The 23,139-nt window shown below is 30.5% G+C and overlaps 1 protein-coding gene across 2 annotated transcripts in view; it reads left to right on the top strand.

Annotated features, from left to right (window-relative positions):
- The window catches only part of LOC144837435 (slit homolog 2 protein-like), a 78,193-nt gene that overhangs the window by 40,065 nt on the left and 14,989 nt on the right, over positions 1–23,139 (top strand). For both annotated transcript variants that reach the window (XM_078692534.1, XM_078692536.1), the window contains exons 9-13: positions 6,062–6,200; positions 14,534–14,605; positions 14,901–14,972; positions 15,152–15,295; positions 15,697–15,768. In XM_078692534.1, the coding sequence (XP_078548660.1) occupies positions 6,062–6,200; positions 14,534–14,605; positions 14,901–14,972; positions 15,152–15,295; positions 15,697–15,768 (499 nt within the window). The remainder of the gene's footprint in view (positions 1–6,061; positions 6,201–14,533; positions 14,606–14,900; positions 14,973–15,151; positions 15,296–15,696; positions 15,769–23,139) is intronic.

Below are 23,139 nucleotides of genomic sequence, written 5' to 3' on the forward strand. Positions count from 1 at the left end.
CGTGACAGTCGTTCCCATTTCTTCTTGTAAACTCTAACGCATGCCTGTCGTCCAGCTGAGCGACACAACAACGATAAACTATGTTTATTTTTCTCGTTCAGTTGGTTTGTATTGGCTAGAAAACAATCGTTGAAAAGTTAGACCGGACCTTCTTTTGTGTTTAGTGCAGCATAAATAAAGATTTCAATTTGTGAATTTTGTATGAAATTTGCAAGAGTTAAGATAACAAGTTAGGTATAATATACTTGGTAATTGTATACCCTTAAAATCAAATCATGTGATCTAGCAATTCTTTAGACTAAACACAGTTGGAAGAATTGTGTCCCTTTGTCAATACAACTATACACTTTAAAACAATTATGAACTTTATAGAATGAATGCATGTTTTAAATTTAATAAGATAATGTGTATTTGAACACTATTCAAAAGATATAGTTGTTGAATTGAAATTGTCACAAAAAATTATCATGAATGCTAATGCTTTATAACCATAAGTCTTTACCAAGTGATGAATAGTGTTCTTTAAATGTTTATATAGTTAAATAAGGGATGCAAAGTTATCTTTGGTTTGATCCACTATGTCAGTTGCAGGAAATGTCATCATTTGACTAAAATGACCAATTGCTTGGATTAACTTTTGATACTTCATATTTTACGTATATAAATATAAGTATTATTAACTTATTGACTAAAAGGTAATCTGGAGTTTAATTTTTTCCCCGGACCCTGTCATGAATAATACGTCTGTATTATTTCCATCTAGTACAGATTAATAAAGTTCTTTTTTTACTCAAGTTTGGATGTAGTTTCTGGTTTCCGCAGGAAGCGGGCTAATGAAATTGTACTTATCCCTTGTACTTGTTCCTTTTGAAAGCACTTAGAAACTTTGCTCTGCATTAGTTAAAGTGTACTAAAAAATTCAGGAAATTCTCAAAATTACCATCATCCAAATGAACAAATAGTGTTATCAGTCATCAACTATAACTTTCTTTAGGGCTTCTACTATTTTATTTTTATTTTAACAGTACATTTATTTTTATTTCACTTTTTTAAAAATTCAAATTATTTTTATTTGAACATTATTTGATTTGTCTTTACCTGATGGTAGGCTGGACAAGAAACTTGTAAATGTTGTAAATAAAGTTTAATTGATGAAGATTTAAAATTCAATAGGATTGTTATATCTTTTAGTTTTGCGTTTCCTATAGGCATTTAATATAAATCCACTTGTCAACTGAAATTGAAATGTACACTCAAGTTAAACATGCTTAATTAACTTTGTTTAATTAAGCATAATAAGTGGGGTAGTAGTTCAATGTGAACCATATGTAATGAGGCATGACTTCATTAATTAAAACTATCATATGATGTCATCATGGAATAATGCATAGCATCAATGACGTACATTAACAATTGGTTGACAATTTTTAATAATCTTCAGAAAAAATAGTTTTGTGTAGCTTTTTGCTTATTTTATTTGCATCTCAATCTCTCTAGGATTCAGTGACTGATTTTTTTTTTCTTTATAAATGTAGTATATTTTATCGAAAGAAAAACACACAAATAATCCAAATATACAGCAAGTCAATGACTACCTTATGTATTAGAGAAGACGGTTAAGAAGAAGATTTTAAAAATATTAATATTAAATAAATTAGTTCAGTTCAGTAAAGGCTAAAATATATTACAGAATGCACAAATAGTGTGATTAAAATGAGTGATGTATCCTTGTGTTCAAATAGAGAGTACCGGAACAAAACATTTTGCGGTTATAAAAATCGAGGACCTATTTCTTTACCATGAAGGCCACTTGACTCTGAATAGAGATTTGCGATATAATACTTGGTGGTTAACATATTGCAAGTGGAAATTATAGATAGACAACAATCTTCAATAAACCTACACAAATATTTACAGTTAATTGATATCCGCGTACATGATCATATCTATAAATGACATTTTGTCTGTTTGTCAGTCATTCTTGTCAAATTCATTAGTAGGCCTACTAATTACCATTTATTAATGTACTATTCTGACTTCTAATCCATAGTTATGTTACATTACATTTATTGATCCCCAAGGATAAGCCCACCCTTCCTCTTCCTCTCACCCACAATCCCGCCTCCCTAGACATTACTGAATTTCAATGAGGATGACAGGGTGATATTGTATTCATGTTTTTCATTAACATTGCAGTATGATAAGATAACAAAATGAATGTTTTTGTTAAATTTCAATTTGTCTAATTCATATCACCTGTTTTTTCAAGGTTGAGGAAGTATTTTATTATACTAAAAACGATAAATTTAGATTCCGTGTTAACTGCCATGCAAGTAGCCGACTCCGCAGATTTTATTATCTTTAATTAATGTTGATAGTTAATATATGACAAAATGTTACAATGATCTTTATATCCTTCCCATAGAGATAGAATATGTGATGTCTAAGGATAGTAATTCAACTATATTTAATCTATACCAAATGTATTAAAATTAATATAGTTGTATTCATGTTATATGCTAGGAATTTGTCTGGTTAAAGAGGCCGAGTGATGACATCATGAGGGGGGAGGCAAGGTTGTATAGTGTAGTTTGTTTAGCGTTGTTTGTGGTGGGTTAATACTCTTTTGACCTCCCGCTAGAAAGGAAATTAGCTAATATATTATACATGGTTCACCCTAAAAATGGTGTAACTTAATTAACATGGTTAGAAATGTAACGTTAAGTAATTGTGATGTTTTTAGACCAAATATTGAAGTTTTCCCCACTTTGCCAAAGTGTGTGTTCGTAAACGCACGTTGAAATTGTTGGTAGATTATTGAAAGGAAGTTACAGAATGATTTTACAATAACTGCCAAAACAGACTCATAGCAATATCAATATATATATGAATACCAAGGTCTTCTTTTGAAAAAGAATTTGGAAAAAATAAATAAAAAAACAACATAGATGTAAAACAGAAATATTTATTAAGATTAAGAGCAAAACTTCTCAGTATTAGCAAATTCTGTGGTATCGTGTTATATTTTTACTATTTCAAATGCCTTGTTTGTTTTCTTTTTTTTTAGTTTCATTCAACATTTATTTAGATTAGATATTCTGAAAATATAATTAAGATAATTAATTGTTTGTAATTCAATTAGTTGTTTTAATACTTGACTAATGAACAAGGTTCTAATTAATATTTTGCACTGTGTTTGTAGAACAAGTTATATTCGTAGAAACATTGATTAGATACTAGACTCATGGGAGTGTTATTTCCCTATTAGTTTGCTTCGCACGGTGAGATGAATTTGTCGCTTTGAAATCTGGCTTTGATTAGAACAGTACCAACCAATGTATGGATTCCATTAAAAAGATAATACTGATTATGAAGATGGGAGATGAACCAAGAAATTTAACCTGGTACTCAATCCTGTTTTTACTACGGCACATATGTTGTGTTTCAGCCAATAATTTTGAATATTATTTGGCATGATATTTGAATCTTGGGCCTTTCCAGGCAATTTCCTTTCTAGGTTCTGTATAATATTCTTTTACTTTCTCACATTATGCCCAGTAAAGTTAATTGCCTTGCTAATCTTTTCGGGGATATTAGCAAGGAGAGATACTATTGTCATACAATTTTCTCAGTGAGGTAGGTATTTTCTCACTGATATGGGTGTTCAATTGTAGTTGGCGGTATCTAGATATTACTCCCAAGCTTATTATTTAATACAAATATTATATTGCAATATTTATAGAAATCTACCCACAAGGGAGAAATCGCAAATTCAATTTATTCGCAGCCAATTGGTTGAGGCGTCATAGTACCTAGAAGAGTTTACACCTGCAAAAACTTCAGTAAGATGTTCCGAAAGAAACTGTAGCAGTTCTCATTTGTAAATTTATAATATACTTTAATGGGCTACATATCTAAGGATTGGTTTCAGTAAAACAAAGTTAACACCAAATAAAGAGTATGGTATATTATTAGTTTGGTTTTACTTTTATTCAATAAAATAGAATTAAACAATTTGTAATGAACGGATTAGTATAGAATAATTTTAATGGAGCGTCTCTGTCAATTCTGGTCTAGTAGAAGCTATTTGTTTAACTGAGTCATTGGCCTAAGTTTAAACATGCCATCATCTCATAAGATGGATAATTTCTTAAAGATGTTGCAGAGAAAAATGATGACTTGCTAGAACCTAATTTGATTTTTATGCTAAGTTATTTGACTATACTACAATAGTATTCAAGGAATATTGTTCCTGGGACAAATTTACAACAGAAGTCTTCCTTTTCTACTCATTAGTCATAATGTAGCTCATTCATAAAACTTTTATATATTTTTTTGTGTTTTTAAAAAATAATATACGGTAATATTTGTATTGTTGATAACTAAGGTTCACTAGTCGTTCTCCGTAAACGGGAAAATGGTAACTTTATCGTTCTCAACAATTTGAATTTCACGCTAAGCTCCTCCCACTTTGTTAAATCTCATAAAGTCCTTATTATCATTGTTAAGATTTTTTATCAATTTTTCCTACCATTGATTTATATTACTGTATTGACAAGTATGATAAACAAAGTATGTATATACTATATGTTTTTGTCTTTTAACCTTAAACATGTCTTTGAACTCATTAAGAATACAAATAAGTATTGTTAAAATTGAGCTTTAACTAGTGTTATTTTATTACCAGCTCAAGGCATAGATCATAATGCATCCACATGCTATCTCATGTTCAAGGCGATGTTTTTCACAAGATCTCCCTGCTCCTTTAACACATTTCTCTGCACACAATTTGAATTATATCATTAGCACTTGGAAATATTAGATGACCAATCGGTTTTAATTTTAGTAATGTGTACGTTACTGTCATCGGCATTCAAACTTGGTTACCCTATGTGAGATTTTCTAGCCTGTGGTGCTACCAATGTCTGTGAACGTGCTTAAATTCGATAAGACTACCGTACTGACCTAGCAATTAACACCCAAGTGACACTATCTCAATAGGTGACACTGTTCATAATGTCATCACAATCATATTTTATGAAATTGGAAAGTTTCTTATAAATTATGTCTTGAAGTTCAGGTAAAAATCTGTGGCTTGTCTTTCAGTTCTTCTGGAGAGTTCTGGTTTCAGTTTTTGTTCTTATGACACCACCAAAGTGACACCAACCAGACACAACCAAATGCATTAAAACCCCTCATTTGGGTCACCCCTATACAGAGGACACCACTATATAAAAGATTTCAAGATTCAATTTATTTTCTAATTTGCATAAGATTATTTGATGAGATAAATGGTTAAGATAATGCAAAAAATGGAGGGAATAAACCAAAAGAGCAATGCTTATTTTTATGGCAAAAGGGGCATTTGCAAACAATTAAATGGAAGTAACAGTTTTAACATTACAGCCAACCAAAAATATGTGAAGTTATTAAATTAATGAGTTTGTACCATTTTATTTTGTTGCGATGTATGTGTTTTTTTATCGAACAAAATTCATGTCAATCTAATTGATTGACAAATGTCATTTTAAGTTGATTCTGTATATCAGATGAGAGTGAATTTATTTTGTAGACAGAAACCAACAAAAGATGTTGGTTTTGCTGAGCTGCTTTGCGAAGAAATGATGGTTGAAAAGTTGTTTCAAGCCTTTATTCCCCAGGAGTCAGAGATGTCAACACATGTACAAAATGCCTTCCAGCTAGTATTGCGTATTCTAACAAAGAAACAGATCTGGCTTGCGCATCCCAAGGGCCTAAGCCCGTAGCCCTTTTCTTTTGCAGAGGTGGCTTCTGGTACTTGGGTGTTGGTGTTCTATCAAAGGTTATTGCCTTATGGATTCCCAAGTGTCTCTATGTAAAGTTTGACCCTATTTAGGCCATCTGGCCGGAGGCTATAGCTCTCTTGTATTACAACTGTTTGTACTGTTCCTATATGATTGTACTATGTACCTATTTCGTGTCATTTGGCATATGCCTATGCGGTTCCACAAAATAACCAAATATTTTGTTTATTATATAATATAAAAACCAAATAAAATTTTGTTTTGTTTTATAATTTTAGGAGAGGAAGACCACGACAAACAATGTAAAATTGAGCCATTGTGTCCCGAGAAGTGTTCCTGTCAGTCAGATGTAGTCGATTGCCGAGGGAAAGGTTTGACAGAACTGCCCCCAGCTTTCCCAATAGATATGGTAGAATTGTAAGTTCTTTTTATTCTCTACAAACATTTACTTTGTGTATTATTTACAGGAAGAATTAACAGATCATTTTACGAGATAAACTTTTTTTTTGTTGCTTCGAATTCGAAAATAGCCATTCATACAAGGAAATATTAAAGTAAAGAATAAGTGATTGAATATCAGACATTGTCAAAAATGTGAATCACTGGTGAAGCAAGTGTGTACATAAAAAACAGCATCCCGCATTTAACATAAACATTTCTATTTAATATTATTGTACAAACAATTGTTAAAATAATTAAATTGGAAAAGTATAATCCGCTTTGAAAATTAGAACACACAAACATAATAACAAACCCAACCCTAACCTGTCTATAGGTAAACTTGACCCTTGCAAATAGCCATGGGCAGAATTTAGCTGTTGCTAGTTGGTTAGGAATGCTATACCGATTACTGTTGTACTAATAATGCTGTAAAAGAAAGGAAATTTCATATTTCACAAAAACATGTTTATTTTTTAGCTTCAGTCTTTAGATTTTAAAACACTGTGTAGGGGTTGCACATTATTTATTTATTATGTCTTTATTCTGAATGACACTTTCAGTGCTATAGCATTGATTTCCAAAGTGGTTCAGTAGAGAACCTCAACAATATAATAATAAATTCCAAGAAAACTTAAGCAGTAATTTACATTAGTACACACAAATTGCTTACAAATCCCTTGACCCGAGTTCAAATCATTGTTCTGTCACAGTACCAGAATCTTCTTGAACACCTAAAATTTTAGAAAGTGTGAGTTTATAGGTATTTAACGCTGTTCAAAAACCTTGATACAAACAAATAACTTATTGAACGAGACCTCATACAAAGTTTTACATTGATCCATGCAAGAACATTAGGTATTAGTTCTGTATGTTCATCATGGATCAGTTTAATCTTTGAATATGTAGTTAAGACAAAAGAATTATGACAAGTCTTTACTTTTTATCTGTAAATATATATTCGTTACCTTTGACACCAATGGCGTATCATGATCATCTCTTAATCCTTCTCTTCTAAGCTACTTGTTAGTGGTTTTTTTGGCCGAATAAAAGAGATTTACCGAACAAATCTTGTAGCTTGTCTTCACTAGTTTACAATAAGAGAATCTATCATTGAATTGACCCTGTTTTACCCCTTCCCCATCACCCCGGTCTCAGGAGAGTAGCTTTAACTTTGGTGATGACATATAAACGTGTCAGTATTATCAAAACTGCAGCATCACCTATCAACGTTTATTGAGTCATATTCATCATTTTTGTTAGAAAAAATGAACATTTTTAGATAAAAATTGTATTGATTGATTTATCTTAAATTTTATCGATTATAAATCTTTGATATAAAATACCTCGGATTATTCAAACTTGCGACGCATCCTAATCAAAATTGTGGAATTTTTTTGATCTTTTATATGTAATTCCATTTGTATTTTTTAAAAGAAAGGTTTAAAGCTTTGTCTACACTATCAAACTAGTTTGACAAAAAAAAGTGTGATGTGCTCAAATATGGTAGTGATATACCCAATTATAGTAGTGATATGACATCATCATGTCCATATATGGGCACATCACATTTTATTGTCACATAAAGTTTGATAGTGTAGACAGAGCTTTAGATTTATTTATTTTTGTCAGTTTAGTCATTAGTTGCTGGTGCTACCTTCTTTGGTATGATAGGAAGCACCAGAGTCCTGATGCTAACTGCAATTCATTACTTCGAACCCTGGTTGGTTATGCAGGTCTATCCCCATACTGGCATGAATTTTTACATTCTCAATTTGTCATTATTTTTCACTTATCGATTTGAGACTTTCGTTTTCATGCTTTATAATTAAAGCTAATAATTATAAAACTAATAACTTTATGACTACCCCACAGGATTTTTCCATTGAATTGTAATCAATTTATATTCTTGTGTAAACGGCACAATTTTTAGATATTTTATACATCCTAGGTCTAAGACAAAGATCGTGTCTGCTTTCGGATGATGTCAACATCTGCGGCTTCGTGGGAGTTACCAAGAGATTAATAACATTTATTTAAAACAAACAATGCGTCTAATAATTAACCTTCATAATTGCAAAAACACATAAAAAATGAGTGAATTAATGAAAAAGCACATACAAGGAAGAATTCTATTAATGAATAAATAAAATAATGTAATTTATTTCCTTAGTTAGGTTTTCTTAAAAGGGTAACTTCAAATACTTTAATAAACCAATTATTACGATAAAATCTAACATTGACACATTATAAAATAGTTATTCATCAAATTCTCAGTACATCCTGAAATAAAAATTAAATATTAATGAATATTTTAATTTGATTGATGGGATGAACATTTTAGTTTTTAGATCAGTCGACGCCGACTGATTACTTAATCATTCTATTTGATATTTATAAGATTGGGGAAGTATCGGCAAGCATCATCAGAACGACCTTTTAAATTTGACTTTTAATTTTCAATTCAAATGTAGTAAATTCATTTTTGCAATAAAAAAGGAGAATATACCTTAATTTTTGCTATTCATTGTGCTCATATATTTTATTTTAGGATGTAGTTTTTTTGATAACTTTTTTATATACACATCAAGCACAGAATATTAATTCTAAACCGCCCGGTGATATATACACCTGTATAACACACTTTTTTTTTGTTAAATAATGTTCTGTCTAATGCAACACATTTTCAATTTTGTAAGGAACAAAATGTATAAAATATCAAATGACAAACAATAAAAAAAAGATCATACAGATTTTTTTATGCAATTGTTAATTTAGTCCTCTTCCTGTGAGTCAAGATTTTTTCGTTGTTGAATCTTTTTACCGGATTTGTCATAGAAAAATACCAACCTTTGGTAAAGACAGTAATTTTAATATTACAATGACTGGGTCAAGCAGTACAGTATACAAGTATTAAGAAACTTAGCATTTATAATATCATTGCCGGTTTTATTATGGTATTTAGATCTGAACACTGCAATTATCCAAAATAAATGTATAATAATGCATTTTGAACAAAAAATGTAAACATTTATATTTATATGTATAGAAAATTATTTGCGACTTGTTATTCTTAAAAATGAATACAAATGTTGGTAGACTTATTTTAAAAAGAATAATGTGAGTTACTACATTTCCGTGTGGTATTTGTTGACTGTGGGGTCATTGTAAAGGAAGTAAAACCACATCACTTTTCCCGTGGGTCATGCTGCAGGAAATGTAGTTTGCGAAATTCAAGCCACATTATTTCAGGTGATTTGAAAATACTCTGAAATATTTTTTAACTTTAGGACATAAATGCTGTTTAGTAATAAAAAGGGTTTTTTTATAGAATGTTACACCACCAGAATGTTCTTTATTGAAAATGATGCCAAAATGTTGTCATAAGTATGATATATAGAAATTTGTGGTATAGAATAAAGACATATAAGTTGTAGTTCAGCCAATATATTTTGGCACACAACATAATGACTTGATATAAATATGTTGGTTGTGTGTCTTGTATTTTTACAAAATATGACATAACATAATAATGTATGGTTAGTGCTAACATATATGAAGTTTTCATTTCTTGAAAAACATTAGTTATTCATATCTTTTATTTTTTTAATGTATTTAATTTGTTATACTATTGACAGTATGTTTTTTATTAGACATTACAGGTAGAAATAAAACATTGAATTGTGTTTTTGCCAGAGTCGATATGTTCTACCAATTAAAATACACTTTACAGTTAACATGGAGACACTCAGATATTACCTATAAATCATTTTGAAAATTGATTTCAAAGACAATCGCATTTATCAGCCAAATGGCATTAAGTAAATATCAGCGATAGAAAAAATTACCATTTAAATGAATTTTTGAACATCAGGCAATTCCATCTAGGGAAAAGCGTGTATAGACAGAACAGCCATCAGGTCAACGACCTTTATTAGTTTGATGTTATTATGATTGAAAATGTGTGGCATGATTTTGGAGAGAATTTAAGGTGATGAGGACAAGATAGTTAATCCATGGTGAGCTGATAGAAGGTCTTTGTTATTTACTAATCATCTTCTCCACTCCCTAAACATTTGTGATATTTTATATTATATTATTAGTAAAAATTTGTTTAAAAAAAAGAAAATTCCCTGTAAAACTGAACGTTATCATTATTAATATAACTGGCAATGATATTTATAATAAAGGAAAAATTACTTTTTAATTCATTTCATTTCATATTTTATTTCGGAAAAAAGAATACAGAGTACAAAATTCTCCATAGCTCAAGAACAAATTACAAGTGTCTACATTATTATAAATTAAAAAAATACATATATATAAATACCTTTTTATATAGGTAAATGTAATCCTTTCTTCATCGTAATGCAACGATAGATTTCTATTTTTAAATTTGACTGGTGTTCCATAAGCATAGGTCATCCTGAACTTGTCGTACTAAATGTTGTTTTATATTTAACTATAAATCTTGATAAAGTTATAAAAGTAATGATAGATAAATATGAAATTATTATACAAGATTATTTTGCAGGAAACATCTTTCACAGATTCTCAAATTCGTCCCTCTGTTCTAAAGAAGAGAAACCTGAAAAAATATCCTAGTTTAGCCCCCTACCGAAAAAGAGCAGAGGGCAGTGTCCTTGTCTATGTAACTAGATATACTATCCATTGATAGATTGTTATCTATCAAAGATATCATCCACTGGAGTGTCTTATAAATAATAGAGGTAGCAATATATTATTACTATAAATTGCTTATCTATAAATAATAATTTAACCAATGAATCAGTATATTTGATCTATTTTTTAAAACAATGTATAAAATGTAAAGGATTCTAAGAGAAACAATATACCAAATATTAAAGAAATATTTGTTTAATTAGTAAAGAACGCAAATTTGATATTTGGTGCAAGAAGGCTCACTGGTGTGTGAAATTGTTATGTCTCTAAAAGACAAAAACTAAACCACATGTCCTTAACATACCGTACGACTTGTATACGTCCTTTAGCCAATGAATGAGATAACCTAAAAAATCTTAATTATACTTCCGTAAAAATCTGTGGATTGAACACTGATAATGTTGCATCAAATTGAGAATTACATACATCATTAAGTAAAGGCATGTTTCACTTGATTAACAATTTTAAAATCAAATTGTTTTAATTAGTCTAACCACACTCTGCATTAGCTTGAGAATTTTTTCATTTACCAAGATTAATGATTTGATAATCCCTCTTTGACCGTACTTAACCCCTGATGGGCACACCTTAGAGCAACCAATTTATCCCAGCTAAGAATAGGTTTCTATATGTGGAAAATACTATGATGTAGATGCACATTTTTTGGATTGCGAATGGTTACCCCTCGTTACCTTTTGAGACTGAAACCCCCAAAATAAAAAAAAAAAAGGAGAAAGAAATGGATCGATTTCCTATGAAGAAGTGTGAATTCCCATTTTACTTTTTTGTAACAAACATTCCTCATACTCCTAAAGGTATGTCTACACTGTCAAACTAGTTTGACATACTGTATGGGCAGATCACATTTTTTGATAGTGTAGACAGAGATTTAGCTTGGGTTGAAGAATAAATTGGTGATTTATTTTAAACAGAGGTGTATTTCTTCTTTATACCCTAAGGCTTCACACAATGACAACCTTTATCCATAAAATCAACTTTTGAAAATTTAATTATAGATAATCTTTTAGATTATTTGTTCTTCCTTAAAAATTCCAGACTTCTAATGGTTTTGTCTTTTAACACTGGACTCTTTTTTTCCACATCACCAGTGACATCACCAGATTGTGTTTATGAAGCTGTGAAATTAACATTTCTCTTTTCCTCTTGGGATTCACATGTTCACTAGTACCTTTGATCTTCTCTTTCATCAGACCAAAGTTGATGAGTGCATGTCAGCAGTTGGGTAGTATCAACAATATTAGTTTTCTCAAATTCAACATTAACTTTCCAGGGTTTCACTGTAAATCACATGATTAAACAGCTGATATTCAATGGAATATTTTCATTTTTTGTTCTTCTATCAAGTGTCATATCTGCTTTAATTCAAGTGTGAAATGTTGGATTGTTGGCGTGATTGACAACTTCAATTGTAATTGAGTGTGTGGTTGTTGCAATGGTATGATGTGAATATGACAGAGAGTTGTACTATGTCGGTTTCTCTATGGTGCGGGTTACACTGTGATGTGGGCAGGCAACCGAGTTCACATTCTTGTGTGTCCAACAACATTAGAACCTCTCTCTCCTTTTACTGGAGACATCCCTATTGATAAGACACTTGAAACAAACAAGGAATAACATATGTTTTGGCCAACTCATTTTCAGGGGACACTTTGACCTGTAGGCGCAACAAAAGTAATTGACCAATCCCAGATGATGGATTATTCAAACCGTCGCTTGTCATTGGTCAACTCACTTGCATTGCGTTTACGTCCTTGCTTGCATCCCAGTGTGAACCAAGCTTTAATAGGGGTTCTACAAATAAATTAATTCATTTCTTAATAATATATAATAAACAGATAAATGTTAGAACATCTTCCATAAGGTTATAAGAATAGATACTTTGAAAAATGACATAGCTTTTTTAATAAAAGCAATCTAAATAAATAATTGTAATACATTTCCAAAGACCATTAAATACATTTTTTGGGGTTTCTAGAATAATATGATTAACAGGTGTCCTCTATCCACCTGGTTTTCTACCTTTTTGGCTTGTATTTCACCTAAAATAGTATCTCAATTCTCACTGCCCTACTAAATCTATCTGAAAGTACTTTTGGTGGTAAACCAAATGCCCATAGGAAAAAGTATGAAAGATTGTTCAGTTAGACCAGCAATATTGACAATAAACATTTTGTTAAACAAACCACCCAGAATTGAGTTGAATTTGTATATTGCTTAATTACTTTGGCTTTGGGATATTTTTTTAGTATTTAAATTAGAAAATCTTCTTATTTGTCCCAAAACCACTTTGAGAACTGTGCAATCAGCTATTGAACTAAATTGTTTTAAATTTATATTAAATCCAAAATATATCATTGGTATTTTGAATAAATAAATGTTGAATCAAATTAAAATCTCCTGGATGAAACATCATTTTTCACTTAATATTAATTTTAATCTATTACTAAAATAGAGTGAGAAAATTGATTAAACCAGCCAGTGACAATTCTGTATACCATACACTGCACTGTCTGTATCAACAAATGTCATCAATCATTAATTTGTGAAGAATTTATGATTAAAAAAAATTATTGCATTAATTTAATTAGATACATTTAATTCTATTTTTTTTTTAAATTAAAGTAAATTCAAAGAATTCTTCTCAGGTCATGGTGGTCTTTACCACTAAAAACCGCATCCAAATTTGATCTGCTATATTAGTGAAATACTCTAGAGATGATAGCTGTAATTACAGGTAAAACCAGTGGTATCACTTAAAAGCTGTTACTTAGCTGAATGCTGCACTCTCAATAGTATCACCTTCAGGGTAACACTTCATCCTCAATATACTGTACTTTAAAATATCCCTTCTGATTGAAGTCTGATGTTGTGGTTTGACTTGTTAACCTTTTTGGTATCTGAGCCTCTGAATGGGGTTGAATTCTTTTTTAGTTGTTAATGGAGTAAAAGTTCAATGTTGGAAGTGCGATTCCTAATGTTAGTCGAGACACTTGGTTGTCTTACCATTATCAAATTATAATAATGCATTTTGCAGTGAAAAAAAACAATAGTTGCTAAATGTGATTAAAATCATGGTCAAATTGTTTTAAAGGTAGTTTTGAAATATGAATATTTCATAACTTAATGACATAAACATGAAATATTAAATGTACATGTATAAATCATATTCAAAATGTACTGTTTTTGCAATTTTAATATATTTTGTTTAGGTTGCTGAAATAGCTTATTTTCTCATAATCTATCTAAAAAAGTTTCAAATATGAACGTTATTTTTTTATGTACTTTGTCAAGCCTATAATATCTTTAAAAATTTGATTAGGTTGCTGAACTATCTTATTTTCTCATAATCTCCCTGAATAAATTTCAAAATATGAAAGGTTCATATGTGTATATACAACGCATTTATGCAAATTGGTTCTTATGCATAATCAACAATATTAATATCATATTTACTACTTTTGAATTTGATTAGGTTGTTGAACTAGCTTATATTCTCATAAACTTCCCGGATATGTTGCTATGAGATGAGAATACGAAATATTGCTATGATGGAGTTTATTTAAAAATCTCGCATTTCAACAATTTGACAACTTTGTTTATTCTTTCAGGCGATTGGAACAGAACCAGATTACAAGCATACCCCCGCGTGCGTTCTCACCTTACAGCAAACTAGGAAGAATGTAAGCTTTTGAATTCTTATGAAATTCAATAAACATTACCGCATAATTATTAAGTTACAATGTGTCCTATATTTAACTGCTGTTGAGTTTCAGGTGTAAACTGTGTTTCTATTTGTTTAGTTCTGTATTTTCTTTTCTTAGATTATTTTCTTACAGTTATTACATTTTAAATAGAACTTCCAATTTTATCTTTTTATGGAATTGCAGGATGATGAAATAGAGTTTGTTTTTACATAATGTACAAAAAATACTAAAATAATAAATTATTTATAATATAATTTTATTTCTTTTTCAGTGACTTGAGTAGTAATCAAATTGAGGAAATTTCACCTGATGCTTTCAATGGATTAAAGCTCCTTAACTCACTGTAAGTTTACAAAATGAAAAATTAATCTGTATAATTTTTTGTTTAAAATCACATAAAAGAAAATTAATGTAAAATATTGAAAGAAATATTTGTAAAGATGATAATTATTTGGAACAATATGCATTTATTTTTCCACATATTAAACTAATATAGTTTTGTTAAATATTTGTATTTTTAAGCGTTTTGTATGGCAATCAGCTGACAGAACTACCAGAAGACCTTTTTCAAGGATTGATGCATCTCCAGCTCTTGCTGCTGAATGCTAACAGAATCTCCTGCATCCGCACCAATCTCTTCCGTGATCTGGCTAACCTTAAACTTCTGTAAGATTTAAGAAGGAATTGAAATGTTTGTTTTAACTTTCATAAACCAACCAAGTTGACATTAATAAACATTTTGGAATGAAAAAGTACTGTTCAAATGTTTTCAATTAATACATGACTTCCAATCCAAAAGTTTTTGGAATCTTACTCTTTCCAATGGAGTCTGTGATTGCTTGATGTTCAGATGCATTTTAGATCATATGGAAAAAGCAAATTTGGGACCTTAAGAAAACTCAGAATATAGAGTGTCCAGTAGTTCAGTTTTGCCACTATAACATACATCTGAGCCTCATGACAACATGAATTTTGGTTCTTTCTTTGTACCTAATCAAGCTAATTCTTGCATTTGTATCTGTTAAAATTATTTTATAAAACAATCTTTCTTTTAAATTTTTCTGTAGATCATTATATGACAACAACCTCAAGTCAATCTCCAATGGAACATTTACTCCACTCAAGAGCATACAAACGCTGTAAGTCTATATTACTGTACTTTTCTTTTCAGCAACAACTTTTTATGATCAACTATGCCATAAACCATCAATTACAAGTGAAAGAAAACTACAAAATCACCTGACTTTTTCAAATAGTTTAGGAAGCAGAATGTCAACTTTTCATCTTGAAGGGTTACATGGGCAATTCATTTAGGAAGGGTGTATGAAATAATCTGAGGGATATTGTAGAGGATTAATGGGAGGTGGGGATAATGTTAGGGGGCAGGATGGACTTTACTTTCAGTTTGTTCAAGTGAAAGTGTTAAAGGGATAATATAATTGCTTTTAATGCAAACAATTTCTCCTACTCTAGTATTTGCCGTTCCTTGTATAAGCCTATAAATTCTCTACATAGTTGTGCTTTTATTATCCAATCATCAGTTTTACCCCCACTTGCTTTGACCCTAAAATACCAGAAAACAAGTGCTTACTATGCCTTTGTCAAAAACACCTTTTTAAATTTATATGGAAAAGTTCTCCTAGACCTAATGTTTATCCCAATTTGGTCGCTAATGCAAAATTCAATAAACAACGTTTTTACAATTGACTTGGCATGTTGTTACGCCATAAGCATTTCATTTCTGTGTTTATTTAAAATGTCTCTAAACAGGAAACTAGATCCCTACTTTTATGAACAAAATAGTTTCTGTACTTAACACAGCCATCAAATAAGCAATAACTCAAGTTTGATCGGGACATTTTTATACACTGATCAGTACAGAAGGGTCAGAAAAAGGTTTTGGAATGTTCTCATTAGTGTAGGTTCCCAAATGCAAACTCTAGATTGGAATAGACATGTTTAGTCAATTTCAATATAAGTATTTGAATTATTGTATTAAATTTACAACCCCTTGGGTCTATTTTGCCCCAATTTGTTCCATTCAATCATAAGGGCCTATTTGCCCTTCAATTATCTATTGCATGGTCCAGTTATCTGTAATTATGAATTAAATTATTCTATATTTTATAACTGCTACCTGTCCACCTTCCAAATGGAATTTATTTGAACTATACAATTTTTCAAGGTTGATATTTATTTATTCAAGATCCAATAGTGTATAAAGAAAAACACCAATAAAAGATCGCCATAAAATATACATTTGATTTACATAAAAAAGAACAAGGAAAACAAACAGGTTTAAATATTAAGATTAAAGACAGAAGTATTACAACTAAAAATATCGATGTAAGGAAACATTTGAACTATACACTTTTTTTATATAAACATAACCGCATTGAGATAACATAGAATTGTTAAAATCTAAAGGGCATACTAGGTGATAGTGAAGTGAGATGATAAGACAAGTAGTTCACTTTGTTCAAAACATTAAATCTTGATACACATTGAAGTATCTTTAAAACATAGTAAACAACAAGCTGGAAGCTGCTTAAGTGGTATCAATAAAATGGAGTGATTAACTTGTAATTTGTTGATGTAAACATTAGCCGTTTATCAGCTAATTTATACCATGGTGTACATTTAAAAGACAACTTTTGAGTGTTCATCTTAATCGTTGTTATCTTCGAGACTAAACAGACACAATAATAAACTTTCGGAAATTGTTAAGGAGAGAGAAAAAACAGATTGAAAGAATATATTTAATTCTTTCTATAAAGATATTTGAAAAACCTGATCTTACTAACACTCTTAATATTTTCATTTTTGGCATTTTATAATTCTAAAGCTCTGTCTACACTATCAAACTAGTTTGACATGAAAAGTGTGATGTGCCCAAATGATAGTAATATGCCCAAATATGGTGGTGATATGACATCATCATGTCCATATATGGGCACATCACATTTTTTTGTCACATGAAGTTTGATAGAGTAGACAGGGCTTAAGCTGCGTGTCCCTCTCCACAATTGTATTGCATTTACCTGTCACTCTGTCAAAGCAGTATTGTGCAAATAATGCTATCAAACATAGTCATAAAGTTGAGGTAATTAAATGCACCGAACAAAACTGTCAAATATAAGTGTATTACCTAAGCATAATTAAAGAAATCCTATGAAAAGGATGATAGTCAGTTAATCCGCCAACCTCTTTATTCAGAAATAATGTTCTTTTCTCTGGTTACTTTCCAGTTGCGATTATACGGATTAGGCTCTCTTTCCACTATTGTGTGATTTTAGTTATTAGTGGTTATTTTAGGTAATAAATACTTCACCTTCAACACAGTGACATAATTAAATCATTTGTGGTGTGTGATTTAAGGTTTTGAGTAAAAGGATTACGCCTTTATGGGTTACACCACATCCCTTTAATTCTATTATTGTCCAACATCTGTCCATCTGTACTGTGCTGATGACCATAGCAATTCTCAGTCAACAATACAATACATAAAAATGACATCATTCACAAAAATGTGTTGTGCTCCATTTTTATTCATGCTGTATATTATATTATTAATTTATTGATTTGTTTATGGTATTTGCTTGTTTTTTAGGCAGTAATGACCTCTTCTGAGTTGATACCAAAGTTTAACCTAAAGAAATAGAAAGTTCAGACTTTATATATTATATTTTACAGTATAAATTTATGCCCTATAATAAGAAATTGACACATAATACAGAAATAGGTGATTAATATGCGTTTTGATGACCCATTTTGTACTATTACATATTCCAGGATTTTAGTTCTATTTTCATGATATATGACTATGAACGTATTACGTGCATTCTCTTATGTCTTAAATGGCATATTGAAATCAAGAATGATTTAATGAGAATTTGATATTTACAGACTGGCTTTGATTGAGGAAATTCAAAACCAAAGATATTGTATTTTAATTGTACGGATCAATTTGCACATAAGAAACTTATTGTTACTGACAGCTAGGTTTTTATTCTAGGTTTATGAGATGTAATTAGCAGTAGTGAAATTACTAATTAATTTCCCCTTGTCTATCATTATCTTCTGTTGATAATTTTATAATAAAAATGAATATGTTACATTTTAAATTTTTTAATTTATTAGACAGAACATACACTTTTATTTCAGTGGCACTCAATACATTGATATGGTCTTATTGGTATACAATAATGAAAAAAAGAAAAATCTTTGTAGAAAACCAATTAATTACAACACTATATATATATATTTAATACAGCAAAATCTAAAGTTTTAATATAGTATTTATTGTTGCATGATTCATAAATGTATGTTCCACGTATAAATATTAAAAATCCTAATATCGCTTTAAATTTCAAGAATTTCATCTGGTTGGTTCTGTAAATGCCTAGGCTTGAAAAATCTATACTTGCAGTTCAAGTTCCTGTTTTTGCAGAAAGTTAACCTTAACATTAATAATAATGTAGAAAAATTGATATGAAAGGTGCCAAATAAGGTATAAAACTTGAATATGAGTTGTTAGCAATCAATGCCAGACTTCAAGGAAACATGTAGGAAGTCTAAAGTCCTTCAACTATAGCATTATTTAATTGTCTTTTAATAAAGTATGGATTTCACCTTCAAACTATGAGAGTGCCCATAACATTGTTACTTTTTATTATAGTTTGTTGTCCTTGGTTCTCTAATACATTTGTCATACAATCAAAGCCTACATCATCCTTCCCATTAGGTCTCCTGAGTGACAAAAAAATAACATGTCATGTGTGACATCCATGACATTATTGCATGTGGAAGGATGGGTGTCCCTTGTGGGTCTCAAATGGTCAATTTCCGCCCTACTCATTAAATAGTTGCAATGTTCTTTATAAAATAGTTTACGGAGGAAATTTATTAAATTTAAATTTTATTTGTAATAGTTTTATGTTGGATGAGCTGGTGAAAGATTTTATAGACGTTATTTCCAAATACAGATATATCAATTTCTATGTGAAAGAATATCCTTGTAAAAATGGGAAAATATGTCTAGATTTTTTGAGTGAAGAAGATGACTTCATTGGTGGTGTTTGTCATGTGGTTATACATCTTTCATGTGGTGTCCATTTGTGGCCTTTTAAATGGTGTATTCTTTCAATACTCAATTATTCAGTATCATTTCTGAACAACCTCTCTTTTAGAATTATTGTCTATTTATGTTTTTCAATTGCTCTAAATCCTAGGTTACCGCAATCCTTCTTTCAGGGTTCCTTCTTTCGGTTGTTTAATGTTTGCTTAAATTGATGTTATGAATAAATGTTCTGCTGTTGTTGTGGGCGTAGTTGTTGATTTGTCAGGAGTTACAACCTCTGTTGATGATTCTGCATTCTCCACAATATTTCAGATATACATAATTATGATCCACCTACAAAATGATCACCGACTGTGAAGATAAAAAACTAAATTTTCATATCCAACTTATTCTTGTAACCCATCTTTTATATATACCAATAATGGCGGTTAAAAGGGCATTATAGTCTCACTATGTTTCATAGTCACTATGACTACAAAGGGTACAAGGTAAAGTCAAATAATTGACGAGATAATTTTAGTTTCTGGTTGAAAATTTAATCTCTGGTTCCAGCTAATTCAAAACCTATTAGATCTGTGAGTAGATGAGGATGAAGTTATGAAATTGGTGAACTTTTGTCTGACATGTGGGGTTACCGACGTCACTGAGTGACAGAGAGTTGGTCTGTCGTTTCTAATTGAAACCCGCGTTAATTGCAACATGAGTAGGTGACACTTAGATCCCTTAATTCTGAGTGATTACCTCCGCTGGGTGAAATCTCAACCCCGTGACACCAGTAGATATAATAATCTGCTGTAAACCTAATGGTAGTTTTATTTAAAAAGTAAATATATTTTGACATGTAATTAGGTCAATTGGTCAGACTGACCATTTTGCAATTATCTGACCTTGTCAATAGACAGTTTTTAATTGAGTACAAAAAAAAATTTTGATTTAAGCTATTAATCGATCACTTTATTTCAGAATAAATCTTCCATACAACAAATACAAAATCGCTTTTAATTTTTAAATGAACTATTAAATTAAACATTCTTTAAAACTTTTATCTCACTATGTGCCGTTGTGTCATTCGAATTTAAGCTATAGCGCTTTTAATTTTTAAATAAACTATTAAATTAAACATTCTTTAAAACTTATAATTTTCCTTTTATCTGATTTATATGTGCAAAAATCAATGTTCATTGTTCATCCTGTTTCACCAACCGTTTTATAAACACAAAACACGTTTTAAATTGCACATTGTCAGCATATGGTATTATGTATCAATTTCTAAATATTAAACTTGTCATTCCTTAATGTAAGTAGGCATATTAGGTCATGTCAAAGACCGTTCTATTGTCTCCTTCTTTTAGTTGTCTCCATGACACAGATATATTTTAATTTTCCTAGAAAGATTATCAACAATAGCATTGTCTAAAGCTTGGTCTACTCTATCATGTGACAACATAATTTGATGTGGTCATATATGGACATGATGATGTCATATTACTACCATATGTGGACATATCACTACCATATTTGGGCACATCACACTTTTTTTGTTAAACTAGTTTAATAGTGATGTAGACAGAGCTTTAGAATTTTGTAGTTTATTTTTCAGACTCAATAGTCGATTTGTAAGTATATCCTCGTAAACATGAATCATGCAAGAAATATGTGATTTTATGCGGTCATACACTGGACATCTTATTGGTCATCTGCTTCTCCCTGAACAAAAACAATCCGGTGAAATTACTCTTCTTAGTTGAGTCATCATACAGTTCAGAAACCCATAGTTAGTGTGAATCTATCCTCAACAGTGTATCATCATTGCAATCGCATTATATTAATTACGTGAATCCATTGTGGACAGAAGAAAGACGGATACCCTTTGTGATGACTTGTAAAACATAAGCTTTTTATCCAAGCTCGGCTCCGGGTTGTTTAAAGGTGAATCTTTACGACACGCAGACCCGCAGGAAGTTTTTCATGTGTCCGTTTAACAATGCATTCACATCTGTTAAACAAACATGTTTACAAACACAAATGTATATCCACATGGGGCACACATTCCAACCCCAAAAATAGAAATTTGTCATAGAAAAAAAAATATGGTCACTTGGAACAATGCATTCACACATGTTAATCAAACTTATTTACAAAGAGAAACATATATAGGGTGAACATTCCAACCCCGAAAGTTGAAATTTGTCGTACAAAAAAAATCATGGTCACTTGGAATATCTATGCTCGCATCTCATGTGAATTAGTACACTCATACTGTTGATTCACTCACACTGGTTTGTGGTGTAAATTGAGATTGTCTGCGCGGTGTTCCGATACCGACCTTCCTCCGAGGAAGTTTACCCTACTTACTTCACTTTGGACCGATTTGTGAAGTAGACTTAACCATACACAGGTTTAAAGTAGCGTCATTAACGTTAGTACATGAATCCTAATCTGAAGTAACTACGTTGGATTCCAAGTGTTTTGAATTCGCAAAATGAATGAAAGAATTACAAAGCATATTTAGATTTTGATTAGTTTCAATATTTAACCAGTAGGTTGGTAGTTTGATATATGCTTAGATATATTCCCATAGTCCTGTGTTCAGATGAAAACTTTTCAATAGGTATTGCTTTTATTTACAAATGTATGTGTGTTTTGAACATTTAACTAACATATACATTTACAATGTGTATCTAAGCAAAACTTATTTGTGTTGCTTTTTGTTAAGCTCTATCCACACTATCAAACTTTATTTGATGTGCCCATATATGGACATGGTAATGTCATATCACTACCACATGTTTGGGAATATCACTCCCATATTTGGGCACATCACATATTTTTTGTCAAACTAGTTTGATAGTGTAGACAGCGCTTTAATTATCAAAAAAAGTTATATTTGACAAAATTGAAAACTAAATAACTTAAAATTTTGTAACAGTAATTTCTTCAAAAATTTACTATTTGTACCATCCCATGCATACTCATATAAGTAAATTGATATTGAGTTTTTTAACATAAAAACTAATCGCTATCCGTGGCTCATAAACAGTCACAAATTATTGAGTTAAAACACTTGGCCGTAACAAGTTTCTCTCATTGTTTGTATCCCCGGGGGTAATCAACACAAGGTGTGCGCTTTAGCCATGTAATGCGTTTATCCTTGAACATTTAAAAATTATTAAACGTAATATTTTGATAATATACACTGGGGGAATGTCATTGAAAGGTTAGTGGGGGTAAATGTTTCATTCAACTGTTGAATCATTTTGGCCTTGTTTATTATTGTTGTTAAAATCATGTTTAGTCAAATAAAAATAAATGTATGCGATATAAAATAACAGAAACGTAATTTGATACATTTATTTATGTTTTATTATTCTTTCCCGAAAAATTTTAAAACATAGGGTCTGTTTAGGCTTAGTTATTTATTAGTTTTGTG

Source organism: Antedon bifida, chromosome 3 (genome assembly GCF_963402885.1).
Source record: "Antedon bifida chromosome 3, ecAntBifi1.1, whole genome shotgun sequence".
Classification (NCBI taxonomy): domain Eukaryota; kingdom Metazoa; phylum Echinodermata; class Crinoidea; order Comatulida; family Antedonidae; genus Antedon; species Antedon bifida.